We start from the raw sequence: 15,928 nt of genomic DNA, 5'->3' as shown, positions 1-15,928 counted from the left end.
AAATTTGCAAGCTTGAAAGCCAAAAGCTTTAGCATAGTCACTTGAAAAAATGAACATAGCTGAAAATGACAGAAGACCCATTTTGAGAAGTCAATGCTTTGTTAATTTTTAAATAAAAGATATCAAATAAATCTATAGTAAGCATTTTAGTTTTTGTGGATGGGAACATGATTCTGTCATGGAAACACCTGCTACCTTCAAGGTCATCTCCAAGCCACACACTTTTCTGACATGGAAATATATTGCCATTTCCCTAAAAACGCCGGATCTAAATTCTGAAAGTCCCTCCCTGAAAACATAATGTAAGTTTCTTAACCAGAAGGACTGCAGTGATCTAACAAGGCATTTCAACATCACTCACTGGGGATGAGCAATATGTATAAACACTGAACAGTAATCCAAACACAATTGTGATAATAAAACTGCACATTTTTGAGGAAACTCCATTACATTTCCCAGAACACTTATCACTTTGCACAGCATCTTGCCTTCCAAATAGTCAGTTTCACTTTCCCAGAAGTTTCTATTCTTCTTAACAAGATGTTCTGTCGATTCAGCTTGAATCTTCAAAATGGAGAATGGCTTCACTATATTGATCAGGAACAATGACAATGACCGTGATTTATTTTCTATTGGTCTGAGCACTCACCTGCCAAACTGAGATTGTTGAGAACAAATTCAGATCCGTAGTACACTGTGAAGCAGACATCATCACTGTACTTGTCTCTTTGATCTTTTGAAATCTGCTCAAAGTCCTTCGAGTTTTTCCCAAGGCGAAGTTCTTTGATCTCTTGTAAATCAACTAAAAGCAAACAGAAGATTTATATCAGATACTGAACATTAGCTTTTAGGTGAGAATGTTTTACACTCATCCTGGGACTAAATATCTTTTGCAGCTAGATCCTTGACATCCCAACCAACAGACCACAATTGGTAAGGGTAAGCAACAACACTAGTGCCTCACAAGGCTGCCTCCCAGCCCCCTACTCTACTCAAAGGTTCAAAGTTCATTTTATTATTAAAGTATGTATGTAGAATATAACTCTGAGATTTGTCTTCTCAAGATAGCCATGAAACAAAGAAAAAGAAACAAAAACATGCAACCCCCAAACCCTTAACCCACTCCCTTGCACAAAAACTCCCTGTGCACTCACCATTGCACAGCCAGACTCTGCTCTAACTCCAACTACAAGTTTACAGATAATACCCATGTACTCGGCCATATATCACAAATAACAATGGGTCAGAGTATAGGGGGGTGATAGACAGCAAAGTCACATGGTGTCATGACAACAACCTTTCCCTTAATGTCATCAAAGAGGTTCAAGAGCTTCAAGTTCCCAGGAATGACCATCAAGAATGTTCCTAGGAGGATCAGGATTATCAGCGGTGCTGCGAACATGGGGCCCATAGCATTGTCAATGATCCCTTCCATCCAACAATCTCTTTGACGCCCCCCCCCCCACCATCAAGCAGGAGGTCCTGTAGTATTAGGACAAGGTACGTTAAGCTGGGAAGTAGCTTCTTCCCCGAGGCTGTGAGACTACTGAACTCCCTGCTACCACCCAGGTCTCATCACGTATGAAGCATCAGTACCTTTATACTGTTTGCTTTTGACTTGCATTGTAAATGCACATTATTTGTTAATTTAACTTTACTTATATTATTTCTGTGCCATATGTAAGTTTTATGAGTCATAGTCCACAGGAATGTTGTTTCATTGGGAGGTCTATATGTACAGTATATAGTTGAATGACAGTAAACTTCAACTTGAACATCGCTAATGTTCCTGCCTGACCTGGTCCAACTACACTGACACCACAGCCAAGAAAGCTCACCAGCATCTCTACTTCCTCAGGAGGCTGAAGAAATTCAGTATGTTCTCCTTGACCCTCTCCAATTTTTATCGAAGCTGCATAAAATGCATTCCATTTGGATGCATCACAGCTGAGTACAGCAACTGCTCTGCCTGTAACTACAAGAAACTGCAGAGTTATGGAGACTCAACACATCGCAGGAGACAGCCTCCCTCTATGGACTACATCTGTCTACACCACACTGCCTCGGTGAAGCAGCAAACGTAACTAAACACCCCACCCACCATGGACATTCTTCTCCCCCCACCCCATTCAGAAGGTACAGAAGCCTGAAGATATGTACCACCAGGGTCAAAAATAGATTCTATCCTACTGTTTCCCTGATTTATAAGACAGACTCTTGACCTTATAATCTGCCTCATTGTGACCTTGCACCTTATTGTCTAGCTACACTGTACTTTCTCTATAACTGTGTCACTTTTTTCTGTTCTCTATAATTGTTTTGCCTCATACTACCTCAAAGCACCGTGTAATCGAGGCAATCGAAGGGCAGCACAGTAGTGTAGCAGTCAACATGACTCTATTAGAGTGCCAGGGATCAGGGATCAGGGTTCAGGGTTCAACTCCCACTCTTGATTGTAAGGAGTCTGTCATCTCTTCCCATGACCACATGGGTTTCCTCCAGGTGCTTTGGTTTCCTCCCACATTCTAAAGTGTGGGTTAGGATTAGTAAGTTGTGGGCATGCTACGTTGGTGCCAGGAACATGGCAAAAGCTGCCGGATGCCCCAGCACAATCCTCAGACTCTGTTCAGCGTGGGCACAAAACAATGCACTTCACTGTATTTTCCATTTTTGGTTGGTGTATATGCGACAAATAAAGCTAATCTTTACTAACACTAATCTTTAAAGAATTGATCTATATAAACAGCATACAAGATGTGACTTTCACTGTGTATATGTGGCAACAACAAACTAATTTACCAGTTACCTTAAAATATCTTAAAATATACAAAGAGCGACATTTGTGACAATTATTCAGTGAAGTGATGTGAATATTGACATCATTCACAAAGTGTCTACTGGCCCCCAATAGATGTCAATACTGTTTGAAGCAATTCTATACAGTTTGATAATCTGATTCTCGGTCATTTAATGAGTATCTTGAATAAGTGCAGTATAAAGAGAACTCACATTTCCACTTAGCTTCATGTGGTTAAGCCTTTTCAGAAAGTAATGAATTGTCACATTAACATACAGTATGTACCCATGATATCCATTTCAACACGTTCTGTTTAACATTTCCACACCCCTTTATAAAATTCGTCTTCCGTGTTAAGTTCCTCTACGTGCACCATTTCCTGAACAAAGTTCAGTGCTGTGTACTTGGTGATTCTGTAATTGACCACAAGAAGTTGCTAGCTGATTTTCTTTCCTTTACTGAGCCAATGACCGTACTTCTCATAATAATATGTGCCATGCCCTCAAATTGAGAAGGCAAATTACCATATGGGAACACAAATCAGATTGCCTTGTTGCAGCGAATTTCTCTGGGTTCATTTCCCATTGTCATTGCTTGATCATTGAAATGTTGATGCATTTTGTCTCCAAAGAGTGCAGTCTGGGTAATGCAGTGATACCACACTCATAATGCCATACTATTTACGTCCCTTCCTTCACAGTGTAATGGTCTCACAAGTGGGCAAAGTACATTTATCTCTAAAAGTTAAGATAAAATCTTCAAAACTTACTGAGATGAGTGCCTGGCATCTGTTTCATTTGAGTACTGCAAGACAAAAAAGAAATGTCTATACATCATAAATGGCATCATTGATGCCATTCAGCCTGTTTGAATTGTACTAGCTCTTTGGCAGACACTTAAAATTTGATTAGCGTGCTGTTCATTCCCACTGTCCTGATCATTGTTTGCATTGCTATTTGCAAAGCTGAAAATTGCTTGCTTGATTTTCCAACGGGCTGCAATTGCAGGAACAAGAAGGGTGAAATCCTGCCCAGAACTAAAAAAGGGTGAGAGCAAAGATGCAGAAAATAGCGATGTAGTCAAGAGCTCTGTCCATTATGAGGAGCCTTACTGTCACTGGAAAAACTAACGCAGACTGGATGATCACATTATGGAATACCCACCTTCAGTCCACAGGAGTGACCCTGAGCTTCCAATTCCATGCCATTTTAACTCTTCATCCCACTCCTATTCTGATCTCTCTGTCAGTGGCTCATACAACATAATGAGACAAAACACAAGCTTGAGAAAAAGCGTCTCACCTTCCACCTGGGTATAGTGCAATCTTCTGATTTAACCTTATCTCTCTAACTTTATGTACCATACTCTGAATCATTTTCCCCTTGCATTCCTTTTTTTCCCCTTTTCCTTCCGTGTATGGTCTGGTCTTCTGGACATGTCCCAGTACACCAGATCACATCAACCACAATTTATTCAACCATAGTACTTTATCAGTGAAATTCCCTTGGCTTTCCCCTATCATAACACCCCACCTACTCATCTTTCTCCTTACCTGGCTTCACCTATCACCTGCCAACTTGTACTCTTTCCTCTCCCCCCTCCTTCTTATTCTGGCTTCTTCTCCCTTCCTCTCCAATCCCAATGAAGGATCTTGAGCCAAAAGGTTGACTGTTCATCCTTTCTTCCGATGATTCCTGACCTGCTGTGTTCCTCCAGAACTTTGCACATGGTCATCAAGATTTCCAGCATCTGCAGAATCTCTTGCATTTACCTCTTGGCTTCACCTACATTTTATTGCTACCCAGACCAATCTATTTTTCTCCTTCCCAGGTCTGGAAAAAGGTCCCTTGTCTGAGATGTTAAATATTTCTCTTTCTCTTTCTACAGAAACTGCCTAATCTACTTCTGCTTTCTCTGGGGTGGGTCGCTCCCACTACAATTTCCTTGTCCATCCGTCTCCCTCCACTCACCACAAATCTCCCTCCCGGCAATTATCCCTGCAAATGGCTTCAGTGCTATACCTGCCCATACACCTCCCTCAACTCCATTCAGGGCCTCAAACAGTCCTTACAGGTGAGGCATTACTTCACCTGCCAATCTGCTGGGGCTGTCTATTGTGTCTGGTGTTCCTGCTGCAGCCTCCTGTAGATTGGTGAATCCTGTCGAAAATTGGGTAACCACTTCGTCGAGCACCTCCACTCCATTCATTACAAGCAAAGACTTCCCAATGGCCAATCATTTTAATTCTGTTTCCTATTCCTTCAGGATGGAGAAGCAACATCTTATATTCTGTTTGAATAGCCTCCAAGCTAATGGCATGAATATTGATTTCTCCTTCCAGTTAAAAAAAATCCCCCCCCCCCTTTGCTCAATTCCTCACTGTGACCTTTCACCTCTTCTCACCTGTTTATTACTTCCCCCAGGTCCCCTCCTCCTTCCCTTTCTCCTATGGTCCACTCTCCTCTCAGGTTCCTACTTCTCCAGCCCTTGACCTTCCTCACCCACCCATCACCTTCCAGCTAGCCTCCAACCCCCTCCCTCCACCTTTCTATTCTGGCATCTTCCCCCTTCCTTCTCAGTCCTGATGAAGGGTCGCAGCCTGAAACGTTGACTGCCTATTTATTTCTATAGGTGCTACTTCACCTGCAGAGTTCCTCCAGCATTTTGTGTGCATTGCTTTGGATTTTCAGCATCTGCAGACATTCTTGTGCTTCTAATCTGCCTAGTTTTTTTTTAACATTTTCCTTAGAGGACATGGGTCAAGGGTAAAAGGTGAAATATTTAAGAGGTATCTGAAGGGGATCTTCTTCACTCAGAGGATGCCGAGAGTCTGGAGCAACTGCCAGAAGATGTGGTGGATGCAGGTTCAATTTTAACATTTACAAGAACTTGGATAGGTATATGGCTGAGACAGGTATGGAGGGCAATGGTCTGTATACAGATAGGTGGCGCTATGCTGAAAGCTAGGCAGACACCGACTAGATGGGCTGAAGAGACGGGGTCTGTGCTGCTATGCTCTATGACTCTATGAATATATGACTTCCATTTTGTTTTTATGTTCTTATCCTACATATACCAGTCTAACCTGCCAGGAAGCCTAACAGCCTAATGTGCTGATACAACCAGGATCATAACATTATACAACATAGAAACCAGCCACTTGTCTATACTGACTATTTACTCTATTCTCATGTTCCTGAATTAATTCTATATCCTTCTATACTTTGCTCATTCATGTCCAGATACACCTTAAATGTTGTTACTGTTCCTGCCTCCACCATTTCCTCTGGCAACTCATTCACCAGTACCACCTGCTTCTTCGGGAGGCTGAGGGAATTTGGCATGTCCCCCTTTACCTGATTTTTATCAAAGCACCGAAGGAAGCATCCTATCCAGATGCATCGCGGCAACTATTCTGCCCATAACTGCAAAGGAACTGCAAAGTTTCTGTGGCCACATCTTGTCATATTATAAAAACCAACCTCCCCCTCCACAGACCGTCTACACTTCTCACTACCTCAGTAAAACAGCCAGCCTAATCAAAGATCCCATCTACCCCCCCCCCCACATTCTCTCTTTTCCCAGTTACCATTGATCAGAAGATAACAAAAGCCCGAGGGCCATACCACCAAGCTCATGACTACATCGTTCCCACTGTCAAACACTACTGATAGCTGCCAAGTACTTGCCTGGTTTTATATTGCCACAATGCACTGTTGTAATGATCTGTATAACAGGTATACAAGACAATGTATTCTTTGTCTCGGTGCATGTGACAACAATAAACTAATTTACATCCCTCTTCCACCTCCCCTTCTACTGGAAGTCCTGTTACATCTCTCCTTTCCCTGGTTCGAAAGTTTGGTTAGATCGCATTTGAAATATTGCATGTAGTTCTGGACACTACAGTATACTTTTTTTCTTACCTTTATTCACAGGCCCATACTTTTTTTTCTGGTTTATTTAAAATATATTTTTAAAATATTTTCAACAAAATGTAAGTAAATTAAAATGTTGCTGTCTGTCTTGTGATGCCTTCCAGTCTCAGAGTGTCTGTATGAAATCACCACGTTCTCCCTCTCCAGCAACATGTGTGTGATTGTAAACCTCTGAACTGGAACTGACGGTCAAATCCAAATAGACCTCTGAGAGCCTTGACTTCCCTGGACACAGCTCGGCACATCACGGGAACCAGCCTCCCCACCCCGTCCATGGACTCAGTCTACATTTCTGAACTTGTGAATGGTTCACGAGCAGACCAATGAAAAGAAGATTTCCAAAACACCCTGCCCAAACATGACCCCCTCCCCCATCCCCGTGTCCACAGAGCTGCAGTTTCTTGCAGTTCTGAGCAGAGTAGTTGCAATACTGCCCCCTGCTGGTGTACAGAAATCCAGAAAGTAGTGCTGAAATGCAGCCAGAACATTGTGCCTTCCTGTCAAGCAATTGCGTTTCACATTTAATCTGCACAGTGAGGGACAAATGACAGGACATTTAATACACAAAATCAAAAAGAAGATCTCAAACTTGGCCTTATGTTGTATCTATTTCATCCCATTCCAGACTTCGTAACATGAACGACAACTCTCACTTGATTCAAGTGGGCACCTAACTCTCTCTACACACATCAAAGTTGCTGGTGAACGCAGCAGGCCAGGCAGCATCTCCAGGAAGAGGTACAGTCGACGTTTCAGGCCGAGAACCGTCGTTAGACCTGATGAAGGGTCTCGGGTGAAACGTCGACTGTACATCTTCCTAGAGATGCTGCCTGGCCTGCTGAGTTCACCAGCAACTTGGATGTGTGTTGCTTGAATTTCCAGCATCTGCAGAATTCCTCGTGTTTGCGTTTTTAAAAACCTATCTCTCTCTCTCTGGCTATCCATCCCATAGGATGATGACGGTTCCTTTCAATCAGTTAGTGGGGTTTGATATGTGTGTCCTGGAGTGGCTGTACAGGATGATCCTTGACGGGCACTGCTTGCCACATACTTGGCAGGTGAGGCCTGGAGGGACAGCAGGGGCAGAAGCTGTGTTGTGGCGCTTCCTGTGCCTTTGCCCTGTTGCCACGTTCAGCTTGTTCTCAGCAGCGTCCACATCTTTTCTGATGGCGTCCCTCCACTGTGAGCGATCTTGAGCCAGATCCTCTCATGTCGATGGGGCAACATCAGCTTTCTTGAGGCTCCTGTGTAGAACATCCTTGTACCATAGTCGCTGGCCTCCTCGTTTTCGGGTACCACTGGACAGTTGGCCATACAAGGTGTCCTTGGGCAGAATTCCGTCAGGCATTCTGACAACATGTCCTGCCCAGCGCAGTTGGGCTGACATCACCAAAGTTGAAACTGCTGGCATTCTGGCTCGAGAGAGGACCTCGATATTGGAGACCTTGTCTCGCTAGGTTATCTTCATCAGAGAACATAGGTGACGCTGCTGCAGTTGGTCAAGCTGGTGTAAGTGTCTCTGATATGGGCACCATGTCTCACATCCGTATAATAAGGTTGATATGACAACGGCCCTGTATACCTTGCACTTGGTGGCCAACCTGATGTCCTGTGATCAAACTCGATCTTTCAGCTGACCAAGGGCAAAGCAAGCTTTTCTGGATCTTGACTCCAGAGAAGCTGAGGATGTTATTATGCTGCCCAGGTAGCAAAACTTGTTGACAGCATTGAGAAGAGTGTCATCAATGAGGACAATGGTTCTTCGTAGCTTGAGTCAGGAGCTGGTTGGTACAAAACATCTGTCTTTTTCAGGCTGATTGTCAGTCCAAAGCTTTTGGCTGCACTGGCAAAGGGACTGGTAATCTCTTGTAAGTCTTCGAGAGAGTGGTCAACTAGTGCACAGTCATCAGCAAACTGTAGCTCATGCACCACAACGTCCCTGACTTTTGTTTTTGCTCTCAGTCTTGCGAGGTTCAGGAGCCTGCAATCAGCCCTCGTTTGTAGGAAGATCCCTGACTTCAGGTCTGATGTGGCATCCTGAAGAACAGCAGCGAAGAATAGTCCAAACAGAGTAGGAGCCAGAACACAACCTTGTTTTATGCTGTTGCTAATGGAAAATGGGTCTGACAACTCACCACACATGTTGATGCGGCCTTCCATGCCTTTGTGGAACCGACAGATGATGTTGGTTAGGCATGGGAGGCAACCGAATTTTGGTAGGAGCTTCCACAGGCCATCTCTACCAACAGTGTCAAACGCTTTGGCTAGATAAACAAATGTGAGATAGAGACTTCTCTGCTGCTTAACACATTTCTCTTGGAGCTGCCTCAGTGAAAAGATCATGTCCACTGTACTACAGCCTGTTTGAAAACCACACTGGCTTTCTGGAAGATGTCATCACTGATGTTGGACACCAAGCGTCTAAGGATGATCTTCGCACGGCAATTTCCCACAACTGATAGAACAGAGATACGACAGTAATTGCTGCAGTCTCTCTTGTCTCCCTTGTTCTTGTAGATTGTCATTACTGATGCGTCTTTGAAGTCCTGTGGTAGTTCTGCAGCTCCCCACAACTTTGTGAACAGCTGGTGCAGGCATGATGTCAGTGTGTGACCACCATACTGGTAGATCTGGGCTGCGATACCATCAGGCCCTGGTGCGGTGTTGGGTTTTAGCTGTTTGATGGCTTTGATGACCTCGTGAAAAGTAGGAGCTCTAGCTCGAACAGTATGGGTCGAGGGTGTACTCTACCCAGTGCTTCATCGGTGATGGTTCCTGGTCTGTTCAGCAGCTCGTGGAAGTGTTCTTGTCATCTTTTCATGTGCTCTGACTTCTCAGTGAAGATTGTCTTTGCTCAGGAGTTGTGAGGTGCCTTGTTTTGATGGGCCATACACAACCTTGATTGCTTCATAGAAGCTTCTTTGGGTCATTACAGTCAGCGAAGGCTTGTAACTCCTTGGCCTTGTTCGTCCACCATTGGTCTTTCATAGCTCTGAGCTGCCTCTGCAGAGTTGATTTTGCACTGGAAAAAGGCACGTTTTTTGGAACTTGAGTTTGGGTGTGGAAGAAGAGCCTGGTGTGCGGCTGTCTTAGCTCTTAGAAGCTCTTGGACAGATTGGTTGCTCTCCTGATGCTGGCACTTGACTTTCCCCAAGGTGTCCTGGGCAGCACTGTAGACCGTTTCTGTGAAGGCATTCCAGCGCTCAGTAATATCGTCTGGTGGATTCTCAACCAGTCTGCTTAGAGCAGTTTCCATAGAGGATTTCAGGGCATCAGCACACTCGCGATGTTTCATTTTGGTGGTGTTCAACTTTTTGAGTGGTTTGGCAGCATTCAGTCTGCGTGGAGGTTTGATTCGTAGACGTAGATCCGACCACACCATTTGATGATCAGTTGAGCACTCTGCTCCACGCTTAACCCTGGTGATACGAACGTCAGAGATGTCTTGTTGGCGGGTGATGACATAGTCAATGAGATCGTAAACACGAGGAATTCTGCAGACGCTGGAAATTCAAGCAACACACATCAAAGTTGCTGGTGAACGTAGCAGGCCAGACAGCATCTCTAGGAAGAGGTACAGTCGATGTTTTGGGCCGAGACCCTTCGTCAGGACTAACTGAAGGAAGAGCTAGTAAGAGATTTGAAAGTGGGAGGGGGAGGGGAGATCCAAAATGATAAGAGAAGACAGGAGGGGGAGGGATAGAGCCAAGAGCTGGACAGGTGTTGAACAAGGGTCCAACATATTATTCTCCATAACTTCCGCCACCTCCAACGGGATCCCACCACTAAGCACATCTTTCCCTCCCCCCTCTCTGTTTTCCACAGGGATCGCTCCCTACACGACTCCCTTGTCCATTCGTACCCCCCATCCCTCCCCACTGATCTCCCTCCTGGCACTTATCCTTGTAAGTGGAACAAGTGCTACACATGCCCTTACACTTCCTCCCTTACCACCATTCAGGGTCCCAGACAGTCCTTCCAGGTGAGGCGACACTTCACCTGTGAGTCGGCTGGGGTGATATACTGAGTCCGGTGCTCCCAATGTGGTCTTCTATATATTGGCGAGACCTGACGCAGACTGGGAGACCGTTTTGCTGAACACCTACGCTCTGTCCGCCAGAGAAAGCAGGATCTCCTAGTGGCCACACATTTTAATTCCACGTCCCATTCCCATTCTGGTATGTCTATCCACGGCCTCCTCTACTGTAAAGATGAAGCCACACTCAGGTTGGAGGAACAACACCTTATATTCCGTCTGGGTAGCCTCCAACCTGATGGCATGAACAGTGATTTCTCTAACTTCCGTTAATGCCCCACCTCCCCCTCGTACTCCATCTGTTATTTATTTATATACACACATTCTTTCTCTCTCTATCCTTTTTCTCCCTCTGTCCCTCTGACTATACCCCTTGCCCATCCTCTGGGTCCCCCCCCACCCCCTTTTCCTTCTCCCTGGACCTCCTGTCCCATGATCCACTCATATCCCTTTTGCCAATCACCTGTCCAGCTCTTGGCTCCATCCCTCCCCCTCCTGTCTTCTTCTATCATTTTGGATCTCCCCGTCCCCCTCCCACTTTCAAATCTCTTACTCACTCTTCCTTCAGTTAGTCCTGACGAAGGGTCTCGGCCCGAAACGTCGACTGTATCTCTTCCCAGAGATGCTGCCTGGCCTGCTGCGTTCACCAGCAACTTTGACGCGTGTACTCAATGAGATGCCAGCTTTTAGATCGTGGATGCAACCATGTGCAGTTGAGCTTGTCTGACAATCTGAACAGTGTGTTAGTAATGCACAGTTTTAATTCCGTGCACATCGCAAGGAGCAGTAGACCGTTACCGTTACTGTTGCCAACCCCTTGGCGTCCAATCACACCAGGCCACACACTGGACTCCTTGCCAACCCGAGCATTAAAGTCTCACAGCAACAGTAGCTCATCTGAAGTTGCCATGCTACTGATGGTGGTTTTCAGCTCACTATAGAATGCCTCCTTGACTTCACTGGGATGAGTCAGATTTGGGGCGTAAACGTTGACTATGGTGAGGTGGCGTTTTCCTTGCAAAGGTGTACGCAAGCCCTGGATTCAGTCATTTATAGCAACAGGCAGGGTCGGCAGCTTTGCTGCGAGGGAGCTCTTGATAACCAATACACACCAGATTCTCTTCGTATAAAGTTGCAGTGATCTAAGAATGAAGAGGTCAGCTTCATGTAAGTTATGGACCTCACATCTGGGTGAAGTTATGAAGCTGTGCATAAAACTAGGTCAGTACTAAGTGAGCACTGGTTCCAAAACAGCCATCTTGTGGATGAAACATTGAAATGGAGGCCATTATCTCCTCAGCTAATCTTCTTACACAGACATCAACAATTCTACACTTTACTGAAAGAGCAGCAAATGTTCTACCCTATATTATATATACAAACACAATACTATTCCCTTGTGGTTTATGGGACTTTCCTGAATATAAATCAATTCCTACATTCCATCAGCCATTCCATGTCAAAACTACAATGTAAAACACACAGGGAAATCCTCAAATCACAAAAGGCTCCAGGAAAATACAACCTTATTCCTTCATTGCAATTATCCATTTCTCAGCACTAAGCATGGAGGCAGAGATTAAAAATCTTCAACTAGGGTGTTAAAATGGCTTTAACTAAATTTGCATTACTGTTGGATGTAACAAATAAACTGAAGTTTCAGTGATTGTCTTCATACTTGAGGACTACACTATCACGTCTTGATTTAATATCTTGGTCCCTTCTTTCATTTACAAGATGAATTGTAATTACAAAGTGAACTCATTGACTGAGCCTAGAGGATTTACTTGCATGCCACAAGCTGCAAAACAATTTTTACTCAGGAAAATGAAAACACTTCTAAAACAACTTTTCTATCTCCACCCTTTAACTATCAGTTATCCTCCTCTCCAGAGATATTCACATGAAAAAGCTGCAAATTAATCCCAAGAGGAATTGTTTTTTTTTTGCTTTGCAAAAAGCAAGTAAAGAAATTGCTGCCATGTTGCAGCAACACGAGAGAGAAACACGTAACGACTGAAATAGGAAAAGCACAAGGAAGCGGTTGGTGTCACAGCAGTCTTAACAGTGTAGTACTTGCTCGATGTAATGTGAGAAAAGAGTGAATTCATTTCTTTCAGCCCTCTGGATGTGTAAATGTGCTGTAAATCTTGCACAGTCAGTACCTTAAGAAGAACCCTTGGGTGTTCAACATGACTTTTCCCGCTTGATTAATCAAATGATGATGTGACCTGTATCATTTCCATCTTTCTTCAAAGTTATTGCAAGCCTTCTTGTTAAAGCAATTTTTATTCGGTGACTATATTTAGACATTTTCACAGAGCTACCACTCAAAATACAAATAATATTATTTAAAATGCATGACAAAATGTTTAATAATACTACTGATGTGGGTTTGTCTGCATTACATAAAGTGCAGAGGTTACTGGCTCACACATCCCAGGGCAGACTAAAGAAGATCTACCATCTACCACGGAACTAAATTTGAATGTGTATTACTACATTCATTAATGTCGGAATCAGCCCTTCCAAACCTCTGCAATTTGATCACTATTCTAGGCCACTTCCATTTTCCTGCCCTACTGTGGTTGCTTTCCCACAGTGCTTCATTATTTAAAAATGAGCCTACACCCACCCACCCTCTCTCTCCTTCTCCTGCCCATTCAGTAACCACCTCCCCCCCTCCACCCAAGCTCATAATCATAGCTTTCAATGCGAGTCCCACAGTGCATAGTTAAAACATGAAGTTTTGCCGGAACGCAAGGGGTAGTGGAGGTACAATTTGTCCATCTGTGCTGATCACCCCATCCTTGACTAAGCTGTTCCACTGTGAACACAATCTATTATGAGTCAGCATGATGCCTTCAGATCAGGTCATGCATAGCACATACCTCCGCCACACCGCTCCAGTGTGTTTCTGGGGTACAGGGGCTAGCGACCCTCGTGCCTGTTCTGTGTTCTATCGCTGAGCAGCAGTGAACCATCTGATTGGCCTATCAGAGTTCTCTTTGGGAACTAGTTGACTTAATCAACATTTCTGATCTGGCTATTGCTCACAACTGCAGTTAATATAATATACATGCTAATGGAATACAGTGCAGAAATTAGGGGCACACGAGATATTCTGGAGATCTGGACAGTGCACACATGAAAAATGCTGGAAACAAATCAGTCCTGGTCATGATGAAGGGTCTCAGCCCAAAATATCAGCTGTTTATCTCCCTCCACAGATGCTGCTTAACTTGTTAAGTTTCTCCAGCATTTTGTGTGTGTTACTCCAGTACTGAAATTTGAGTAATTCTGCATTGCTCACCCACAAGCCACTGTGATGTAAAACTGCTTTCAATTTCATCTGCCATACCTCATAAACTTGCATTTTATCTTCTCGGTTGGTTTGGCTTCCAGATAGCTATTCTTTATTAAGCAGGCGACACAAAAGAATACAGGAAGTAACTGCTAGTTTTCTGGTCATAGCTTGTTGCTAGCAGCTGTCAATTCATTGCCTGGGGGCCTGAGAGTGCCAGTTTCCTTTCTATCTCAAAGTTAAAAGATTTGCGGGAAAACCATACTCAGTCAAAGCTTGCTTGCTATGGCAAATTTAACAACTGGCACTTTGAGCAAAACTAAATTCATTTTCCTGAATTCTACTATATTCCAGAAACACTTTTTTCCAGTAATTTATTCAGATGGGCATGAAGAAATGTGAAGAGACTGGAGCTGTGGGAACAGTTGGATATCAACTGATGGCTTGAAAAAAATATATGGGACCTATACCGGAGCCTAAATGATCATTAGTTCACATTGCTCTAGGTTTTCATTATCTCTTGCTGTGAAAATGCACCTTAATTGAGTAGTGGAACAGTACGGATCTTCTGAAGAGAACAACCAACCACATTGTGCTTACTCAGTCTTGCAGAGGCATGCCACTAAATGATACCAGCCACCGGGCGCCACAGTTGCGTAGCGGTTAACGTGACGCTATTACAGCCGGTGTGTTGGCGTTTGGAGTTCAATCACACCATCCTCTGTATGTGCCCCCCCCCCCCCCATAGGAAGTGTGTGTTTTCCCTGGGCAAGACGTACGAAAAGGTTAATTGGTCTTTGTAAGTTCTTTACGATTAGGTTAGGGTTAAATCAGGGTTGTCGGGCGCTGCTCGAAGGGTCAGAAGGGTCTACTCCACCTCTTATCGCTAATAAACAAATAAGTAAGCATTCAAGATAAGCCTCAATATCACTCATTTCAGTATAAGATTTCAGGGGTATGGATAACAAACAGCAGTTCAAATAGTTTGCAAAGACTTTGAACTGGTCTGCATAACTGCAAGCCACAAGTCACATCTGAGAATGCACAAAATGTACAATGTGCTGCACAGTATCTTTAGCGGGACAAATAACATTCTAACTTAAATAAAACAAAACTTCAAATGCTCTACAGATCAGGCAGTGTCTGTTGAACTACAGGGTTAACATTTTGGATTAATTCTGAAATGTTAGCTCATTCACTCCCTCCACATACGCTACTTAATCTTCTGAGTGTTTTTAGCATATTCTGTTTTTGCTTAACATAGCACTTTGATGTACTTTCACCATATCGCGTTACAGCTGCATCCAGAGGTTTGGACTATTGTTTTGGATACTTTGTTGTTTGTGTCCCACCTGGGAAATTTAATTCCAAATGAGTAAACAAGTCCAGAAATAGAAAATCTAATTTCACGAATTGTAACCATCTACAACTGGACTGTTGTGACAAGCAGCCTGGTTCACTAAATGCACCTTGGGTCATGAAACCTGCCATCCTTTCTCATCAGGCTTGTGTGTCAACTGCAGCCAAGGTGGACCACTTGATAGACCTGACCTGCGAGGCTCACCTGCCGTGAACAAATGTTTAGAGATAACAAGTTTTGGATACTGAGAATGCAGTGAGGGGAAGAGAGACAAAATGAGATGTTCTGTTTGAGCAGAAGCCATGAGCGATTAAATGGCAAAAGTTAACAAAATAATGTTACAACATGCCTTGCTGAGAGATGAGGTATTTTAGATGGTCTTGGATAGGCCAAAAGAGTCTACCGAGAATGGAGGATTATGCGCATTGTTTGCCAGAATGGATTTATTTAGTTAAGCACTTAATTACTTGTTTAATAAGTTTGGCACAATATC

General features: G+C 43.8%; 1 protein-coding gene across 1 annotated transcript in view; it reads right to left on the bottom strand.

Annotated features, from left to right (window-relative positions):
* The window catches only part of plcg2 (phospholipase C, gamma 2), a 217,113-nt gene that overhangs the window by 75,252 nt on the left and 125,933 nt on the right, over positions 1-15,928 (bottom strand). The window contains exon 2 of the mRNA XM_063067131.1: positions 650-802. Coding sequence (XP_062923201.1) covers positions 650-802 — 153 coding nt within the window. The remainder of the gene's footprint in view (positions 1-649; positions 803-15,928) is intronic.

Source organism: Mobula hypostoma, chromosome 14 (assembly GCF_963921235.1).
Source record: "Mobula hypostoma chromosome 14, sMobHyp1.1, whole genome shotgun sequence".
NCBI classification, from domain to species: domain Eukaryota; kingdom Metazoa; phylum Chordata; class Chondrichthyes; order Myliobatiformes; family Myliobatidae; genus Mobula; species Mobula hypostoma.
The sequence above is the reverse complement of the archived record's forward strand: the minus strand, read 5'-3'. Positions and strand labels throughout refer to the sequence as shown.